The sequence below is a fragment of the Pristiophorus japonicus genome, chromosome 12, assembly GCF_044704955.1.
Source record: "Pristiophorus japonicus isolate sPriJap1 chromosome 12, sPriJap1.hap1, whole genome shotgun sequence".
NCBI classification, from domain to species: domain Eukaryota; kingdom Metazoa; phylum Chordata; class Chondrichthyes; family Pristiophoridae; genus Pristiophorus; species Pristiophorus japonicus.
The window spans coordinates 25,026,253-25,045,117 of NC_091988.1; the positions used below are offsets into that span (position 1 = coordinate 25,026,253).

The 18,865-nt window shown below is 43.3% G+C and overlaps 1 protein-coding gene across 2 annotated transcripts in view; it reads left to right on the forward strand.

The window, feature by feature from the left end:
• Positions 1-18,865, forward strand: part of cadpsa (Ca2+-dependent activator protein for secretion a) — a 603,717-nt gene that overhangs the window by 370,320 nt on the left and 214,532 nt on the right. For both annotated transcript variants that reach the window (XM_070894664.1, XM_070894665.1), the window contains exon 10: positions 13,312-13,420. In XM_070894664.1, the coding sequence (XP_070750765.1) occupies positions 13,312-13,420 (109 nt within the window). The remainder of the gene's footprint in view (positions 1-13,311; positions 13,421-18,865) is intronic.

The window sequence follows — 18,865 nt, forward strand, 5'->3', positions numbered from 1 at the left end:
CATTAATATATATTGTAAATAGCTGGGGTCCCAGCACTGAACCTTGCAGTACCCCACTAGTCACTGCCTGCCAGTCTGAAAAGGACTCGTGTATTCCCACTCTTTGCTTCCTGTCTGCCAACCAGTTCTCTATCCACGTCAATACATTACCCCCAATCCCATGTGCCTTAATTTTGCACACTAATCTCTTTGTGGGACCTTGTCAAAAGCCTTTTGAAAGTCTAAATATACCACATCCACTGGTTCTCCCTTATCCACTCTACTAGTTATATCCTCAAAAAATTCTAGCAGATTTGTCGAGCATGATTTCCCTTTCATAAATCCATGCTGACTTGGACCGATCCTGTCACTGTTTTCCAAATGCGCTGCTATTACATCTTTAATAATTGATTCAGCATTTTCCCCACTACCGATGTCAGGCTAACTGGTCTATAATTCCCTGCTTTCTCTCTCCCTCCTTTTTTAAAAAGTGGGGTTACATTAGCTATCCTCCAATCCATAGGAACAGATCCCTAGTCCATGGAATGTTGGAAAATGACCACCAATGCATCTACTATTTCTAGGGCCACTTCCCTAAGTACTCTGGGATGCAGACTATCAGGTCCTGGGGATTTATCGGCCTTCAATCCCATCAATTTCCCTAACACCATTTCCTGACTAATAATGAGTTCTCTCAGTTCCTCCTTCTTGGTAGACCCTCGGTCCCCTAGTATTTTCGGGAGTTTATTCGTATCTTCCTTAGTGAAGGCTACTCAGTGCCAAGTATTGATGGGTGAAACATGCAAGGCACGCACCATTGGTACTTCAAAATTATATAAAGGTTCTAATTATGTCATAAGACCCTGATTTGCATGGACTAATGAGACCCTTTTTCCAGAAGGTGCCTGGGCAGCTCATTTCAAGGCCCCAACCTAAATGGTTGCAACCCAAACATCGGCAGGAATGGGGTGGTACGTGTTGTGGTACTGTTATAATGGCACTACTACCCCGCTCCCGCCTGGCAGACGGGCTGAAAATTGGCCTTATGCTATATTTGTTGACTGTGTTTGCCAACTTAGGTTTTTTAATGTCTAAAAATATGTTGGAACTATGCTATCTGATACAAAATGTCACCTATTGGGATAACTCAGAAATTTACACAGAACACACGTGGCCGACATCTTTGTTCTGAACCTCAAACGCTCCCTTCAGGCGAGATAGTCTGAGGTGAAGTCTAACCAACACAACAAAATGTCGACAAATACAAAAAGAGAACCAAAAGTCGGCTCTAAATCACCTAGTTCATCTCATACAATACTATTAACCCCTAGGAAGATGCGAAACGGAAATTATTACATTATATATCCTAATTAAAATGAAGGCTTTAGGCTGGATTTTCGGCTTGATTGTGCCTCTGTTAGCGTCCCAGAAGGGGCGGTAAAGGGTGTTTCTAGGCGTTACGACATGCATCCAGCTTTTACCGCCCGGTTGGCAAATTCGGCTCATGGTTTGTGGCGGCGCAAAAACTTACCGCCTCGCCCTCCAGTTTCACTGAGATCATGACGTCAGTCGTTGTGCAACGCTCCGCTAGTGCCCCAGATACAAAATTAGGCCCTAACGCCTCATTAAACGCCCCCCTCCCCCCAGGAAACGTCTGAAAAACCAGGCGTTCCCAGGGTGCAGCAGGAGGTATTGGCGGCGTATTTAAATGGAGCGAGGAGGATCCTACATCACAGGTCACATTGACTGATTTCTCCTAAATCATGCTGCGTGAAACTTCGACTTGAAACGGCAGTTTTAACTGCCACTACAGTGTCCTTACAATGTCAGTGAGAGAATCTAACGGGGGCATTACTAATTCGCCAGCGTATCATGCTGCATGCTATTGCCAGGCAGTGTCAAGCTAGAAGAAGGGCTCTTGGTCATGTCGGCCCACGGATGAGGAGAGGCCGAAGACATCTGGAGAGGAGGGCTTACCACCTCCCCCCCCCCCCCCCCCCCCAGGGGTTTACAGGCACCAACGCTCTCTGAGGAGCAGTGTGTGAGAAGGCTGCGCTTCCGAAAGGAAGTGCTGACAGATATGTGCCATCTCCTACAAGCAGACCGACGCCTGGTCCGCTCTGGAGGCAGCCTTCAATACTCCCCTCAACAGGTATCTGAATTCATTGTGGTGTGCTGCATGTTGCACAACTTGGCCCTCAGGAGGGGCCAGGCTTTGCCAGTGGCGATTGCAGGCCCACCTAGGAGGAGGAGGAAGAGGATGATGAAGAGGAGCCTGGTGAAGCCCCCATTGGATAGCCACCCCATCCACCGGGGAGGCAGAGCTGCTGCCGGACCAAGAGTCGCATGTTGCCAGCTCCTAAAAGAGGAAACTGAGGGATGGCGCTAATACTGGACACGCTATGTGCCCCCATAAAGGCACATCTCCGGTGAACGTTGGAATGATGCACAGGACACCAAAGGTAAAGGATGAATCACAAATTTTACTGTGACAAAGTAACAAAAACTTCCCCCCCACCAAAAGAATGCCATACAATATACAATGTTATGTTGCAGGGCAATGAACAACGATTAAGTTTCTTAAATCAACAAAACTTTTTTAACGCCGTGATTTTCGGCTGGGGTCAAAAACTTCCTTGTGCAATGCCTGATTTTGCACCCCCAATCATTGGAAACTCATTTTTTTGCCAAGTTTTGCAGATCGAGGGCACAAACTTTTCCCAGGTGGTATCCGGACTGTCCCGCTGCAATTACCGCCCCGAAATCTCAAAAGCCGAAAATCCAGTATGTTTTCAGCGAATTGTTTCATGTGAACCCCAGTTTGCTGAACAAATTGATCCCAAACATGACAAAAGTTCATTCTTATTTCAAATTTTGTTCCAATCTGTTAATTTCAGAACGGCCATGAGTAAAAAGCAAGTTTTTTTTCAGTAGACATGATCTGTTCTGCCTTTCAGAGCACACACCTTAGAGTTGAAATGATGAAGCTTTTTTTCCCAGTTAAAGGTCCCAGCAACTTTGAGATGTCCACACTCTGGGCTGTGCCACCTTGGCTCAAGGAGGACAGCATAAAAAGGGATACATTTTTTAATCATCTTTTTTAAGTTGCCATGAAACATGTATGAATGTACTATCTTAAAATCAATGAATGTTTCTACAAAACAATGTAATCAGTTCCTATTTAGCTTTACATTCAGGTTGATTGTCTAACATCCAGTCTTAGATGAGCTGTAACTTCTTCCAGTTCAACATCGGGAAGACCAAACCATTATCTTTGGCCCCTGCCAATAAATCCATATACTTGCTACTAATTCCAACCCCCTTCCCTGGTCATTGTCTTGGACTGAACCAGACTGTTCATAACCTCAGTGTCCTGTTCAACCACGAGTTGAGCTTCCAACCTTATGTAAAAGCAGAGCATGGTGGAAACACTCACCATGTTAGTCAGCATCTATGGAGAGCACAGACAAATTAACATTCCAGGTGTGGTACCTTCATCAGAACTGGAAGAAATTACTGGAAGAACAGAATTGAAAAAGAGTCAGAACAAAGGGAAGGGGGTGGGAAAATGCATGGCACATAAGAGAGGAAATAGAATGGCCTGTAAAGCTCTTCAGTGGAAAACAAGAGAAGCTTAAATGGCAGAAGTGATCCAGCCCATCTATTTCCATCTCTGCAGCATCATCCACCTCTGGCCCTACCTCAGCCCATTTGACTCTGAAACACTTATTCTTGACTTTATCATCTCCAGATTTGATTACTTGAATGCTTTCCTGGCCAACATCCCATTCGCCATCCTCTGTAAATTTCAGCTCATCCAAAACTCTGTTGCTGATATCGTACTCCATGCCAAGTCCCTCTCACCCACCAAAGTCATCCTCGGTGGCCTACATTGATTACTGAGTCCCCAATGCCACACATTTAAAATTCTCCTCCCTGTGTTTAAATCCCTCCAAATCTATGTCTCTTCCTATCTATGCAGCCTTAGCCTTAGCCAGCCCTACGCACCATCCCCTGCCCCACGGCACTCTCCATTATTTTAATTCTGGCCTCTTGTGCATCCTCCCCCACCCTCCTCCTCAACCATTGGCATCCATCCCTTCAGCCTGCCTAGGAAATCACTTTCTAAACCCCTGCACCTCTCTGCTTTTCTCTCTGCCTACAACACCTTTCATAAAACCCATCCATTTGATCAATCTTTTTGGCATCCCAATCTTTTTGTCACCTCACCTAATCGCTTTCTCTTTGGTTCTAGTATTCATTTTCTTTACCTCTCTGTGAAGCATCACTGTTAAAGCTGCAATATAAATGCCACGTTATTAATGCCGCTGACTCTGATTGTTCCATTACCAATCAACATTCACAATGTAGCAAAACAAACGAGCCCCAGATTCCCCTTCCTCCCTTCCCACCGCCCAATTACAAACACAGTAAACCTTCAGGACCCCAAAAGCAAAGAAAGTGTCCATTGAGTCAGCTGAACTTGCAGCAGTGTATAATGAACAGTAGGTGGTAGCACTGAATTAATATGGTCAAAACATACCTCTCTTTCTATTTTACACAGATCTCATAGTATGTTGCATTACCACACCATATGCTAATATTATAGACGTTTTTCATTGGCAACCCAAAAAACAGAAACAATTAAACTTCCTCTATCCCTTTACATTCTATTCACTAAGAAGTACAGTACCTTCTAATTAGTTTATTTAGATTATTTTATACTGGATCTTCTTTTCCAATGTCTGAGTTACTAGTATTCTACAGTATAAGTGTGTTATGTTCAGTGTATGTCGTTGGGCAAAATATGGGTAGCTTTTGTTAAATGGAGCTGACACTTGCTAATGAATTTCTCATCATCAATAAATTATGGCGGTTGCCAAAGTAGTGCACTTCCAGGCCTACTGGGAAATAGTGTGAGCCTATCCACGATAAAATGGCAATCTTGGTAAAACAATTTAATCACATTTTTACATTGTCAATCTACTTAATTGTGCTGGCTCTCTATTAAGCAATAGCATCTGTGTGGGAGAGCACTCGGCAACAATCGGTGTGCACTGATTTAACTGTAGCGTGTAACTTGTTTATGTCAAGTACACTCTGGATTACAAGGATGTTGTTAGCATATTTCAGTTGCAGGTTGCAACACTTTACCTTACAGTATCTTCTTTATTGGTAGATAGTAGGAAGAGTTTTTCTATATTTTGATGACCTTTAAGAGCTCTTCTGCTCATTTGAGACTTCCGTCATTTCTTTTTCATGTCCCATAAGATAAGGTTAGTGAGGAAAACATGAGGGTGGTAGTGCTTTTATTCCTTTTCCCAAGCTTAGTTTCTGTGTTGCAGTTGTATTTTTCAGTACAATGTGTTACAATATCCTACATATTGAAATATATTGCTTATATACAGCTTGTATGATTGCGTGTGACAAGTGGTGTATATTTATAGGCAGCTTGTGGATGATTGACAGTTTGTTAGCAAGTGTCTATTCTGCACAGCTATTTTTCTGTGTATTCCCTGCTCCCCACCCCCACATCCCTTTGGATTCTTATAATTACTATGGGTTGTTTCACCATTCCTGCTGTTTATCTCTGATTCTCTTTCAATAGGGTGCTTAGAATAAGTACCACTTGTCTCCTTAGATGAGCTGAAGGTTCCCTCACACATGACCATTTCCAGTTCTTAGACTGCAATTACAAGGATCAGTTCTTCTGCATGGTTTCTATTCACAAGTAATAAAGCAATTTTATCAACCTTGGTTCCATATCTACTTTAACCCTTCAGGCTTAAAATTCCTTAAAATGTACTCCCCTCCTCTTCTTGAAGGCGGTGATTCATGCTACGGCATGGTTCTAAAGATACTCGCAACTCTCTGCTGCCTTGCTCAATGGTCATTCTTCAAGTGCGGACCTTGACAGTGAGCATTGGCAAACTATTTCACTCTTTTTAAAAATTCATTCATGGGATGTGGGCATTGCTGACAAGGCTAGCATTTATTGCCCATCCCTAATTGCCCTTGAGAAGGTGGTGGTGAGCCGCCGCCTTGAACCGCTGCAGTCCTTGCGGTGAAGGTTCTCCCACATTGCTCGGGAGTAAGTTCTAGGATTTTGACCCAGCGACGCTGAAGGAACGGCAATATGTTTCCAAGTCAGAACTGTGTGCAACTTGGAGGGAACTTGCAGGTGATGGTGTTCCCATGCACCTGCTACCCTTGTCCTTCTAGGTGGTAGAGGTCACGGGTTTGGGAGGTGCTGTCGAAGAAGCCTTGGTGAGTTCACTTTTTTCACTATGACTGTAGGTGATATCACAGTGAAGGCTAATCATGTCATCATCTAATATCAATGCACGTATGTAGATACACATGCACACTCACACTCTCTTGATGTGCAGAAGTTATTTGACGACTAAGTGGCAGGGCATTGGCTTGGTACAAGCCGAATTTGCAATTAGTAATCCATAGGTGGGCACGACATTGCAGTGGTCTCCATGCCATCCAGCAGTCATGCTGGTGATTTGCTTTGTCACAGATTCATGTTGGACAATTGGAAAGTTACTGCTCTAGAGTCAGGAATAACCGACCATTTGACCTTTGATGGACTAATACTTCTATATCATTGCCCCCTTTCCATGATTCCTATGACATTACTGCCACCACACCTGAGATAAACTAACTCAGCATACAAAAGACAAATATGGAGCATTCCTAGTCCATATTGCTCAGTACCATACCACCTGGTACATTTTCTTACTGAGCCATTTGGGGAATCACAATCTTTTTTTAAATGCAAAAAGAAAGATTTTTTTAAAAGATTGCATCTTAAACAGTCACTCCATAAAATAACTAAAGTTTATATGGTATTTAGTCCCTCAAAGCCTTGTCTCAGTGGTAGCATTGTCACCTGCTTCAGAGATTTGAGCACATAATCTAGGCTGACATTTCACTGCAGTACTGAGGGAGTGTTGCACTTGAGGTGCCACTTTTTCGATGAGGTGTTAAACTGAAGTCTATCTGCCCTCTCGGGTGGACATAAAAGATCTCATAGCATTATTTGAAGAAACATAGAAAATAGGTGCAGGAGTAGGCCATTCGGTCCTTTGAGCCGTACCACCATTCAATAAGATCATGGCTGATCATTCACCTCAGTACCCCTTTCCTGCTTTCCCTCCATACCCCTTGATCCCGTTAGCCCTAAGGGCCGTATCTAATGCCCTTTTGAATAGATCTAACGAACTGGCCTCAACAACTTTCTGTGGTAGAGAATTCCCAGGTTCACAACTCTGAGTGAAGAAATTTCTCCTCATCTCTTACCCCTTATCCTTAGACTGTGACTCCTGGTTTTGGACTTCCCCAGTATCGGGAACATTCTTCCTGCCTCTAACCTGTCCAATCCTGTCAGAATTTTATATGTTACTATGAGTTCCCCTCTCATTCTTCTAAACTCCAGTGAATATTGGCCCAGTCGATCCAGTCTCTCCTCATATGTCAGTCCTGCCATCCCAGGAATCAGTCTGGTGAACTTTCTCTGTACTCCCTCAATAGCAAGAACGTCCTTCCTCAGATTAGGAGACCAAAACTGAACACAATATTCCAGGTGAGGCCTCACCAAGGCCCTGTACAACTGCAGTAAGACCTCCCTGCTCCTCTACTCAAATCCCCTAGCTATGAAGGCCAACATGCCATTTGCTTTCTTCACTGCCTGCTGTACCTGCATGCCAACTTTCAATGACTGATGTACCATGACACCCAGGTCTCATTGCACCTCCCCTTTTCCTAATCTGTCGCCATTCAGATAATATTCTGCCTTCGTGTTTTTGCCACCAAAGTGGATAACCTCACATTTATCCACATTATACTGCATCTGCCATGCATTTGCCCACTCACCTAACCTGTCCAAGTGAAATTTTGATGAAGGAAATTATATTTCCAGGAAAAATGTCCAAATAATAGCATTCAACAATATAAATTTATCATTTTCTAACATAGGTGAGGAATGATTAAACTGAAACAAAAAGATACTCTTACACTCTTGCATTAATTTTACCTCAAGATAACTTTGCACAGCATTGATAAAAGCCTCATCTGCCACAATCTGCGACTCTCCATTCAGGAAAGCCTGGAAGCGATCTTTGACAAGACCTGGGGAATTCTCCGTGTCCTGACTAACATTTATCCCTCAGCCAGGATCACTTAAAAACAGTTTAGCTGGTCATTATGTCATTCCTATTTGTGGGACCTTGCTATGTGCAAATTGGCTGCAATGTTTCCCTACATTGCAACAGGGCCGACACTTCAAAAGTACTTAATTGACTGTGAACCACTTTGGGGTACTGAGGTCATGAAAGGCAATATTCTTTCTTCTAGATTTCTTCGTGTTAAAGTTAGTGTTGTCTATCCTGTCAATCACTCTGATATCTGAAATGTATTGAAGTCACTTTTTATACAAAGTCTCTGACTAAAAGATGAGAAAGTAGTGAATGATAGTGGGTGAGATTCCAGTGGAATAGGAAAAGCTTGAAAAGCTACCAGGTTCCTCCTGATAACTGTTGGTGATGAAACAGGAGATTGAAAAGAGGTGTTCAAATTTATGAAGGGTTTTGATAAGATAAATAAGGAAAAATATTTCCAGTGGTCAGTAATTAGAGGGCATAAATTTAAGATTACCGCTGAAAGAATGAAGGGAGAGGTTAGAATATTTTATGCAGAAGGTTGTTAGGACATGGAATGTCATACCAGAAAAAGTGCTGGAAGCAGAATGCATTGTAGTTTTTTAAAGGGAAGTGGATCAATATTTGAAAAACAAAATTTTTAAGAAAATGCGGAAAAGACAAAGAAATGGAATTAAGTGGACGGAGAGGGACCAAATAGCCTCCTTGTATTTATATAGCGTATTTAACATAGTAAAACGTTCAAAGGCGCTTCGCAGGAGCATTATAAAACAAAATTTAACACTAAGCAACATAAGGAGATATTGGGGCCGATGACCGAAAGCTTGGTCAAAGAGAGAGGTTTTAAGGAGCGTATTCAAGGAGGAAAGAGAGGTAGCGAGGCGGAGAGGTTTAGGGAGGGAATTCCAGAGCTTTGGGCCTTGGCAACTGAAGGTATGGCCACCAATGGTGGAGCAATTAAAATCGGGGATGCATAAGAGACCAGAATTAGAGGAGTGCAGAAATCTTGGAAGGTTGTGGGGCTAGAGGAGATTACAGACATGGGGAGGGGCGAGGCAATGGAGGGATTTGAAGCCAAGGACCAGAATTTTAAAATCAAGGCGTTGCTTAACCGGGAGCCAATGTAGGTCAGCGAGCACAGGGGGGATGGGTGAAGGAGTTGGAGCGATTTAGGACTCGGGCAGCCGAGTTTTGGATGATCTCAAGTATATGGAGGGTAGAACGTGGGAGGCTGGCCAGGATGGCATTGGAATAGTCAAGTCTAAAAGTAACAGAAGCATGGATGAGGATTTCAGCAGTAGATGAGCTGAGGCAGGGGCGGAGTCGGACAATGTTATGGAGGTGAAAATAGACGGTCTTAGCGATGGAGTGAATATGTGATTGGACACACATCTCAGTCAAATATGACACCAAGATTGCGAACAGTCTGGTTCAACCTCAGACCATTTCCAGGGAGAGAGATGGAGTCAGTGAGGAAGGAACAGAGTTTGTGGCGGGGTCTTCCCAATATTTAGTTGGAAGAAATTTCTGCTCATCCAGTACTGGATGTCAGACAAACAGTCTGACAATTTAGAGACAGTGGAGGGGTTGAGAGAGGCGGTGGTGAAGTGGAGTTGAGTGTCATCATGTGGAAACTGTGGTGTAACAATCAATAATTCTATAATCAGCCGATGAAGAAGGAGTTAAAATTTTAGGGAAATCAGGGGTAGATTGTCCAAAACTAAGTCCATTAAAAGTGAAAGAAAAATATGAAGAATTTTTTACAATAGTTATATATAACTTCACTAAGTTTGGTCAAGATGGTGGAGTGAACAAAATGTATTTAGTGATTTGTATCCCACCTGAGCGGTACATGTATAGGAATGATATGTACTTCACCATATATTATCCTAGCCAGAATATCAGTGGGTGTTCAAACAGCTTCACGGAATTTAAGACTGCAATGTTCGCGCATTAGACACATGACATGTACGTGGCACTTGCTGCCAGCACAACAGGACCCCATTTAGCTGTCCTCATAAATCAATAAGAAAAAATGATCTGCAACTTCTGATGCAGCCCATCAGTAGAGATGGCGTGAACCCTTTTTATTGACTATCTAAATAAGAGCTTCAGCGGTTCACAGATTATCCGAAGGCTGTGATGTAGAGTGGGAGGCAATTAAAGTATTAAGACATTCTTGATAGTTAGTTGTACTCACTCAGTCTGTAGAATTTAAAATGGCACACACAAAAAGTGAGATAACCCAAAAACCACATGAGCTTTTCCAGAGAACCTAATTTGCAGTAGAAGTTAATCGCTCTACTCTTGAAATCTTTAAACAGTGGAACGCTGTGTAAGCACCTAGCCTGAAGCATGGAGAATCCTGTGTTTTCTAACAGCCTTTCCTTTCAGACAATCCAAAACTTCATTGCCAAATGCTGGCCTGATGTGGCCTGATGGTGTCCTGAAGGTGTATTGAGGCTCTCAGAGCCTGAAAGAGGCCCTGCAGCTCAATGACTTGCATCAAGAACATGACATTGAATTCATCGTGTCACCCAGAAGCAAACTAAGAGGAGTGAGAGCTGCCATTTTCAGCAGTTCTGACAACAATTGCGCTGATCAGTGAGATTTAAGGATTGCTTAAACATGACTGGCACCAAGACAGTGAACTCACATTGTTTGTGACAGGGTGTCACTCCTAACCTTGTCTGATCTGAATGATAGGAGTGCATAAACATGAACACAAACTATAACCCAGGACAATACTATAGGTTAGTTCAGCATCCGAGCACATGCTATCCTCAAAGGGATTCACAAGGTGAGCGGCTCTGCATTGTTGGCAGTCCTGCGACATAAATATTTTAGGAGACCTGGGTAAATCAATACAGTATTTTAGAAAGCAATAGGGAATTCAGCATTTATTTACAAATGTGTTTTTATTTTGCTGTGTAGCCCCTCTGATTACTGTGCGTAGATTATGATTATAACTGATAATGACTAGTATTCAGGACAATCTTTATCATGGCTGCTATGGCAATTTGTCCAATGTCCTTTTCCAATTGCTCTTCCCCAGGAATAACCTTATTTTACTTTTTGATTATGTTTTTTTCCTCCTTTCATTCATTCTCTTTAAAATGTATTTCTTCTGCCAACTCCTACTGTCTGTGTTGCTCCATTGCTCCTGAACAGGAGGAGCACTTTCCAGAAGGTAAACATGAATGAAATGACAGGGTTTTTTTACGAGGTCAGGGCATACCACCTAACAAACCAGCTAAAATCTAACAACATGGGTTGGCAACATTACTCCGACCATGATGTAAATCATCGACAATAGCAATACAGCATAAGCGTTGCTATGAAGTATTGTAATGGCTTCTCAATTTCAAAACTAATTTTAAAAGGAAATATTTTTGTTGCAGGTTAACTGTGTTAATCTCTTCAATTAAAATATATTTTAGCCCATCGGTTTTGTGTTTGTGCTTCATTAACTTTAAAGAAGTGACTAATTAATTGGCAGGAATTTTTCAAGTACACACCATCAAAGAGCAAGTTATTATTTAAATGGAGAAAGATTGCAAAGTGCCGCAGTACAGCAGGACCTGGGGGTACTTGTACATGAAACACAAAAGGATAGTTTGCAGGTACAGCAAGTGATCAGGAAGGCCAATGGTATCTTGGCCTTTATTGCAAAAGGGATGGAGTATAAAAGCAGGGAAGTCTTGCTACAGCTATACAGGGTATTGGTGAGGCTACACCTGGAATACTGCATGCGGTTTTGGTTTCCATATTTACGAAAGGATATACTTGCTTTGGAGGCAGTTCAGAGAAGGTTCACTAGGTTGATTCTGGGGATGAGGGGGTTGACTTATGAGGAAAGTTTGAGTAGGTTGGGCCTCTACACATTGGAATTCAGAAGCATGAGAGGTGATCTTATCGAAACGTATAAAATTATGAGGGGGCTTGACAAGGTAGATGCAGAGAGAATGTTTCCACTGATGGGGGAGACTAGAACTACAGGGCATGATCTTAGAATAAGGGGCCGCCCATTTAAAACAGAGATGAGGAGAAATTTCTTCTCTGAGAGGGTTGTAAATCTGTGGAATTCGCTGCCTCAGAGAGCTGTGGAAGCTGAGACATTAAATAAATTTAAGACAGAAATAGACAGTTTCTTAAATGATAAGGGGTTATGGGGAGCGGGCAGGGAAGTGGAGCTGAGTCCATGATCAGATCAGCCATGATCTTATTGAATGGCGGAGCAGGCTCGAGGGGCCGTGTGGCCTACTCCTGTTCCTATTTCTTATGTTGTTATGTTCTTATTAGCGAGGAATTTCATCCACCACCATTGCTTTCAAAATCACACGTAGTGCACCTTGGGTTCCCATGTACTGGTAGCAGGCAAGATCATCATCATCATCATCATAGGCAGTCCCTCGGAGTCGAGGATGACTTGCTTACACTCTAAAAGTGAGTTCTTAAGTGGCTGAAGAGTCCAATGCAGGACCCACAGTCTCTGTCACAGGTGGGGCAGACAGTGGTTGAAGGAAAGGGTGGGTGGGGAGCCTGGGTCCGCATGCTCCTTCCACTGTCTAGGCTTGATTTCTGCTTGCTCTCGGCGATGGGACTCGAGGTCCTCAGTGCCCACCCGGATGCCCTTCCTCCACTTTGGGCGGTCTCAGGCCAGGGATTCCCAGGTGTCAGTGGGGATGTTGCACTTTATCAAGGAGGTTTTGAGGGTGTCCTTGAAGAGTTTCCTCTGCCCACCTGGGGCTTGCTTGTCGTGCAGGAGTTTCGAGTAGAGCGTTTGCTTTGGGAGTCTCGTGTTGAGCATGCGGACGATGTGGCCCACCCAACGGAGCTGGTCAAGTGTGGTCAATGCTTCAATGCTGGGGATGTTGGCCTGAGCGAGAACACTGACCTCTGTGCTCCCAGTGGATTTGCAGGATCTTGCGGAGGCACCGCTGATGGTACTTCTCCAGCGTTCTCCAGCTGTATATAGTCCACGTCTCTGAGCCATATAGGAGGACAGGTATCACTACTGTCCTGTAGACCATAAGCTTGGTGGCAAGATACCTCACCACTAGCACATGTTAAGAAAATGTCAGCATATGTGTAGATTTTGTTATGGAGCTTGGTGAGTTTAAAGGAAAGCACAGTTATATTCATCTGTTTTTTTTTATTTATTCAGGTCAGCCAGTATACATTTGCAATGTGCAGTTACCGGGAGAAAAAAGCTGAGCCTCAGGAACTGCTGCAACTGGATGGATACACAGTGGATTACACTGACCCACAGCCAGGTGAAAGACTTCACTGTACCACTATTAAATCAATTCAATACTGACATCTAGAAAAGGCGATGTAACATAAAACATGAAACAGCTGCATAGCAAGTGGCTTTTCTGTGGCATTTTCCAACTATTATTTTGTAATATCACCACCATAATTAAAAAAAAAGGGCTATTCATAATTGTAACTGCAATAATCCAGCATGCCACTGCCCACGTCAGGAAGTTAGTAATCTGGAGTGATGCATCACTGCCCTTTGTAGAACCCACCTGGTAAAAGTCCTACTCTATTATGCCTATGCTTGGTGACTTCCACTGTCTCCCTGTCACCCAACATATTGAATTAAATGTTTACAAACCCCTCCACATCACCACCCCACCTTGCTTCTTCAACCTCCTCCAACTGTATATGTTGTTCCATATTCTTCACTCCATTCCACATTTGGTGGCAGCTTTCTGAGTCCTGCACAAGAACCTTCTCCCTGACCACTTCTCAGTCTAACCGCCTCTCTTATCACATTCAAAGTCCTTTTTAAAACCTATCTCTTTACCACATCTGGTCACCTCCACTAAATCTTCAACAACTTCTGCCTGGTCTCCATTCTCACATCTGTAAAGCACCTTGGGACATTTTGAGACATTAAAGCTGTTATTGAATGGCAAGTTGTCATTGTAACAGTGAAATGCAAATCAAATTTAATCTGTGAAAAGCAAAAATGTTGAAATTTTAGGAGGGTGCATCGATCCTATTAACTTATCAAACGTTGCTGATAACGAGTCTGAAAAATTTGCACGGTAACATTTATTATTCACCTGATGCATCATCCATCTATAATGTATAAAATTCTTACATGTGCGTTCTTACCTCTCTCAAAAACCTTATTTCATGCTGTCATATTTTTGCCCCAGTTTCATGTCAATTTTTTACCATTATAAATTCCTGTGTCCACGTTTATAACGAAAACTGTAAAATTATGAACACTGTAATTACATCCTCCCTCCAGTGGTGGTGCTATAATACTTCAGTTTTGCATCTCCCAGCTCCTCAGCTTACAGCAAAATCCTCAAGCTCCAACCAACACTACTTCTCTGCTTCCCAAACTGCTAGCAGTTTTGACGTTTAACTATAAATAATATAAAATCAAAGTATATTATAAAAAATAAAGAAAAAAATGTGTGACTTTAAAATGTGGATTGAAATATGTCTGTACACCCCGTTGTAATTATCTCCTGCCCTCTAATTCCACTATTATCTGGAGATTACATTTGGTCTTTACTTAGCATGTGCAACACCATGGGAGATCAACTAGTGCTATATCAAAGGTCTTTCATATAGCACACATTTCCTGTTAGCATCACAGTTACTTCTTTGTCACACTTTAGCCATCGCACTTCAGATGTCACTTTTTGTTATATCCTGTCACTCACTGCAAAATGCCACAGGAGATCTGTTATCTTCATAAAATATTAATGTTTCAAGAATTAATCTGGTGCCTTTCTGGGAATGAAGCAATGAAGGGTATTGGAAGAAGGTAAGTGTATTGGTTGACCTATGGAAAAGGACAGGACTGTTGGGTCAGCTTCTGGCTTCTATAGACAAATCTTATTCACTTGCAATTGTACAAGTATAGATGCACTATGCTTTAGATGTTATTATTGGATAGCTATGTTATAGAGGGGTGTTGCAGCACTTAGTCCACTAGTGGTCAATGCACGGGAGGCATAAGATGCAGGTTCAATTTCCAATCTCATAGAAACATAGAAACATAGAAAATAGGTGCAGGAGTAGGCCATTCGGCCCTTCTAGCCTGCACCGCCATTCAATGAGTTCATGGCTGAACATTCAACTTCAGTACCCCATTCCTGCTTTCTCGCCATACCCCTTGATCCCCCTAGTAGTAAGGACCTCATCTAACTCCTTTTTGAATATATTTAGTGAATTGGCCTCAACAACTTTCTGTGTTGGGAATTCCACAGGTTCACCACTTTCTGGGTGAAGAAGTTCCTCCGCATCTCGGTCCTAAATGGCTTACCCCTTATCCTTGGACTGTGACCTCTGGTTCTGGACTTCCCCAACATTGGGAACATTCTTCCTGCATCTAACCTGTCTAACCCCGTCAGAATTTTAAATGTTTCTATGAGGTCCCCTCTCATTCTTCTGAACTCCAGTGAATACAAGCCCAGTTGATCCAGTCTTTCTTGATAGGTCAGTCCCGCCATCCCGGGAATCAGTCTGGTGAACCTTCGCTGCACTCCCTCAATAGCAAGAATGTCCTTCCTCAGGTTAGGAGACCAAAACTGTACACAATACTCCAGGTGTGGCCTCACCAATGTCCTGTACAACTGTAGCAACACCTCCCTGCCCCTGTACTCAAATCCCCTTGCTATGAAGGCCAACATGCCATTTGCTTTCTTAACCGCCTGCTGCACCTGCATGCCAACCTTCAATGACTGATGTACCATGACACCCAGGTCTCTTTGCACCTCCCCTTTTCCTAATCTGTCACCATTCAGATAATAGTCTGTCTCTCTGTTTTCACCACCAAAGTGGATAACCTCACATTTATCCACATTATACTTCATCTGCCATGCATTTGCCCACTCACCTAACCTATCCAAGTCGCTCTGCAGCCTCACAGCATCCTCCTCACAGCTCACACTGCCACCCAACTTAGTGTCATCCGCAAATTTGGAGATACTACATTTAATCCCCTCATCTAAATCATTAATGTACAGTGTAAACAGCTGGGGCCCCAGCACAGAACCTTGCGGTACCCCACTAGTCACTGCCTGCCATTCTGAAAAGTACCCATTTGCTCCTACTCTTTGCTTCCTGTCTGCCAACCAGTTCTCAATCCATGTCAGCACACTACCCCCAATCCCATGTGCTTTAACTTTGCACATTAATCTCTTGTGTGGGACCTTGTCGAAAGCCTTCTGAAAGTCCAAATATACCACATCAACTGGTTCTCCCTTGTCCACTCTACTGGAAACATCCTCAAAAAATTCCAGAAGATTTGTCAAGCATGATTTCCCTTTCACAAATCCATGCTGACTTGGACCTATCATGTCACCTCTTTCCAAATGCACTGCTATGACATCCTTAATAATTGATTCCATCATTTTACCCACTGCCGATGTCAGGCTGACCGGTCTATAATTCCCTGTTTTCTCTCTCCCTCCTTTTTTAAAAAGTGGGGTTACATTGGCTACCCTCCACTCTATAGGAACTGATCCAGAGTCAAAGGAATGTTGGAAAATGACTGTCAATGCATCCACTATTTCCAAGGCCACCTCCTTAAGTACTCTGGGATGCAGTCCATCAGGCCCTGGGGATTTATCGGCCTTCAATCCCATCAATTTCCACAACACAATTTCCCGGCTAATAAGGATTTCCCTCAGTTCCTCCTCCTTACTAGACCCCCCGACCCCTTTTATAACCGGAAGGTTGTTTGTGTCCTCCTTTGTGAATACCGAACCAAAGTACTTGTTCAATTGGTCCGCCATTTCTTTGTTCCCCGTTATGACTTCCCCTGATTCTGACTGCAGGGGACCTACGTTTGTCTTTACTAACCTTTTTCTCTTTACATATCTATAGAAACTTTTGCAATCCGTCTTAATGTTCCCCGCAAGCTTCTTCTCATACTCCATTTTCCCTGCCCTAATCAAACCCTTTGTTCTCCTCTGCTGAGTTCTAAATTTCTCCCAGTCCCCAGGTTCGCTGCTATTTCTGGCCAATTTGTATGCCACTTCCTTGGCTTTAATACTATCCCTGATTTCCCTTGATAGCCACGGTTGAGCCACCTTCCCTTTTTTATTTTTATGCCAGACAGGAATGTACAATTGTTGTAGTTCATCCATGCTGTCTCTAAATGTCTGCCATTGCCCATCCACAGTCAACCCCTTAAGTATCATTCGCCAATCCATCCCAGCCAATTCACGCCTCATACCTTCAAAGTTAGCCTTCTTTAAGTTCTGGACCATGGTCTCTGAATTAACTGTTTCATTCTCCATCCCAATGCAGAATTCCACCATATTATGGTCACTCTTCCCCAAGGGGCCTCGCACAACGAGATTGCTAATTAATCCTCTCTCATTACACAACACCCAGTCTAAGATGGCCTCCCCCCTAGTTGGTTCCTCGACATATTGGTCTAAAAAACCATCCCTTATGCACTCCAGGAAATCCTCCTCCACCGTATTGCTTCCAGTTTGATTAACCCAATCTATGTGCATATTAATGTCACCCATTATAACTGCTGCACCTTTATTGCACTCACCCCTAATTTCCTGTTTGATGCCCTCCCGAACATCACTACTACTGTTTGGAGGTCTGTACACAACTCCCACTAACGTTTTTTGCCCTTTGGTGTTCTGCAGCTCTACCCATATAGATTCCACATCATCCAAGCTAATGTCCTTCCTAACTATTGCCTTAATCTCCTCCTTAACCAGCAATGCTACCCCACCTCCTTTTCCTTTTATTCTATCCTTCCTGAATGTTGAATACCCCTGGATGTTGAGTTCCCAGCCCTGATCATCCTGGAGCCACATCTCCGTAATCCCAATCACATCATATTTGTTAACATCTATTTGCACAGTTAATTCATCCACCTTATTGCGGATACTCCTTGCATTAAGACACAAAGCCTTTAGGCTTGTTTTTTTTAACACCCTCTGTCCTTTTAGAATTTTGCTGTACAGTGGCCCTTTTTGTTCTTTGCCTTGGGTTTCTCTGCCCTCCACTTTTCCTCATCTCCTTTCTGTCTTTTGCTTTTGCCTCCTTTTTGTTTCCCTCTATCTCCCTGCATTGGTTCCCATCCCCCTGCCATATTAGTTTAACTCCTCCCCAACAGCACTAGCAAACACTCCCACATTGGTTCCGATTCTGCCCAGGTGCAGACCGTCTGGATTGTACTGGTCCCACCTCCCCCAGAACCGGTTCCAATGCCCCAAAAATTTGAATCCCTCCCTGCTGCACCATTGCTCAAGCCACGTATTCATCTGAGTTATCCTGCGATTCCTACTCTGACTAGCACGTGGCACTGGTAGCAATCCCGAGATTACTAATTTTGAGGTCCTACTTTTTAATTTAGCTCCTAGCTCCTTAAATTCATTTCGTAGGACCTCATCCCTTTTTTTTACCTATGTCGTTGGTACCAACGTGCACCACGACAACTGGCTGTTCTCCCTCCCTTTTTAGAATGTCCTGCACCCGCTCCGAGACATCCTTGACCCTTGCACCAGGGAGGCAACATACCATCCTGGAGTCTCGGTTCCGGCCGCAGAAACACCTATCTATTCCCCTTACAATTGAATCCCCTATCACTATCGCTCCCCCACTCTTTTTCCTGCCCTCCTGTGCAACAGAGCCAGCCACGGTGCCATGAACTTGGCTGCTGCTGCCCTCTCCTGATGAGTCATCCCCTCAACAGTACTCAAAGCAGTGTATCTGTT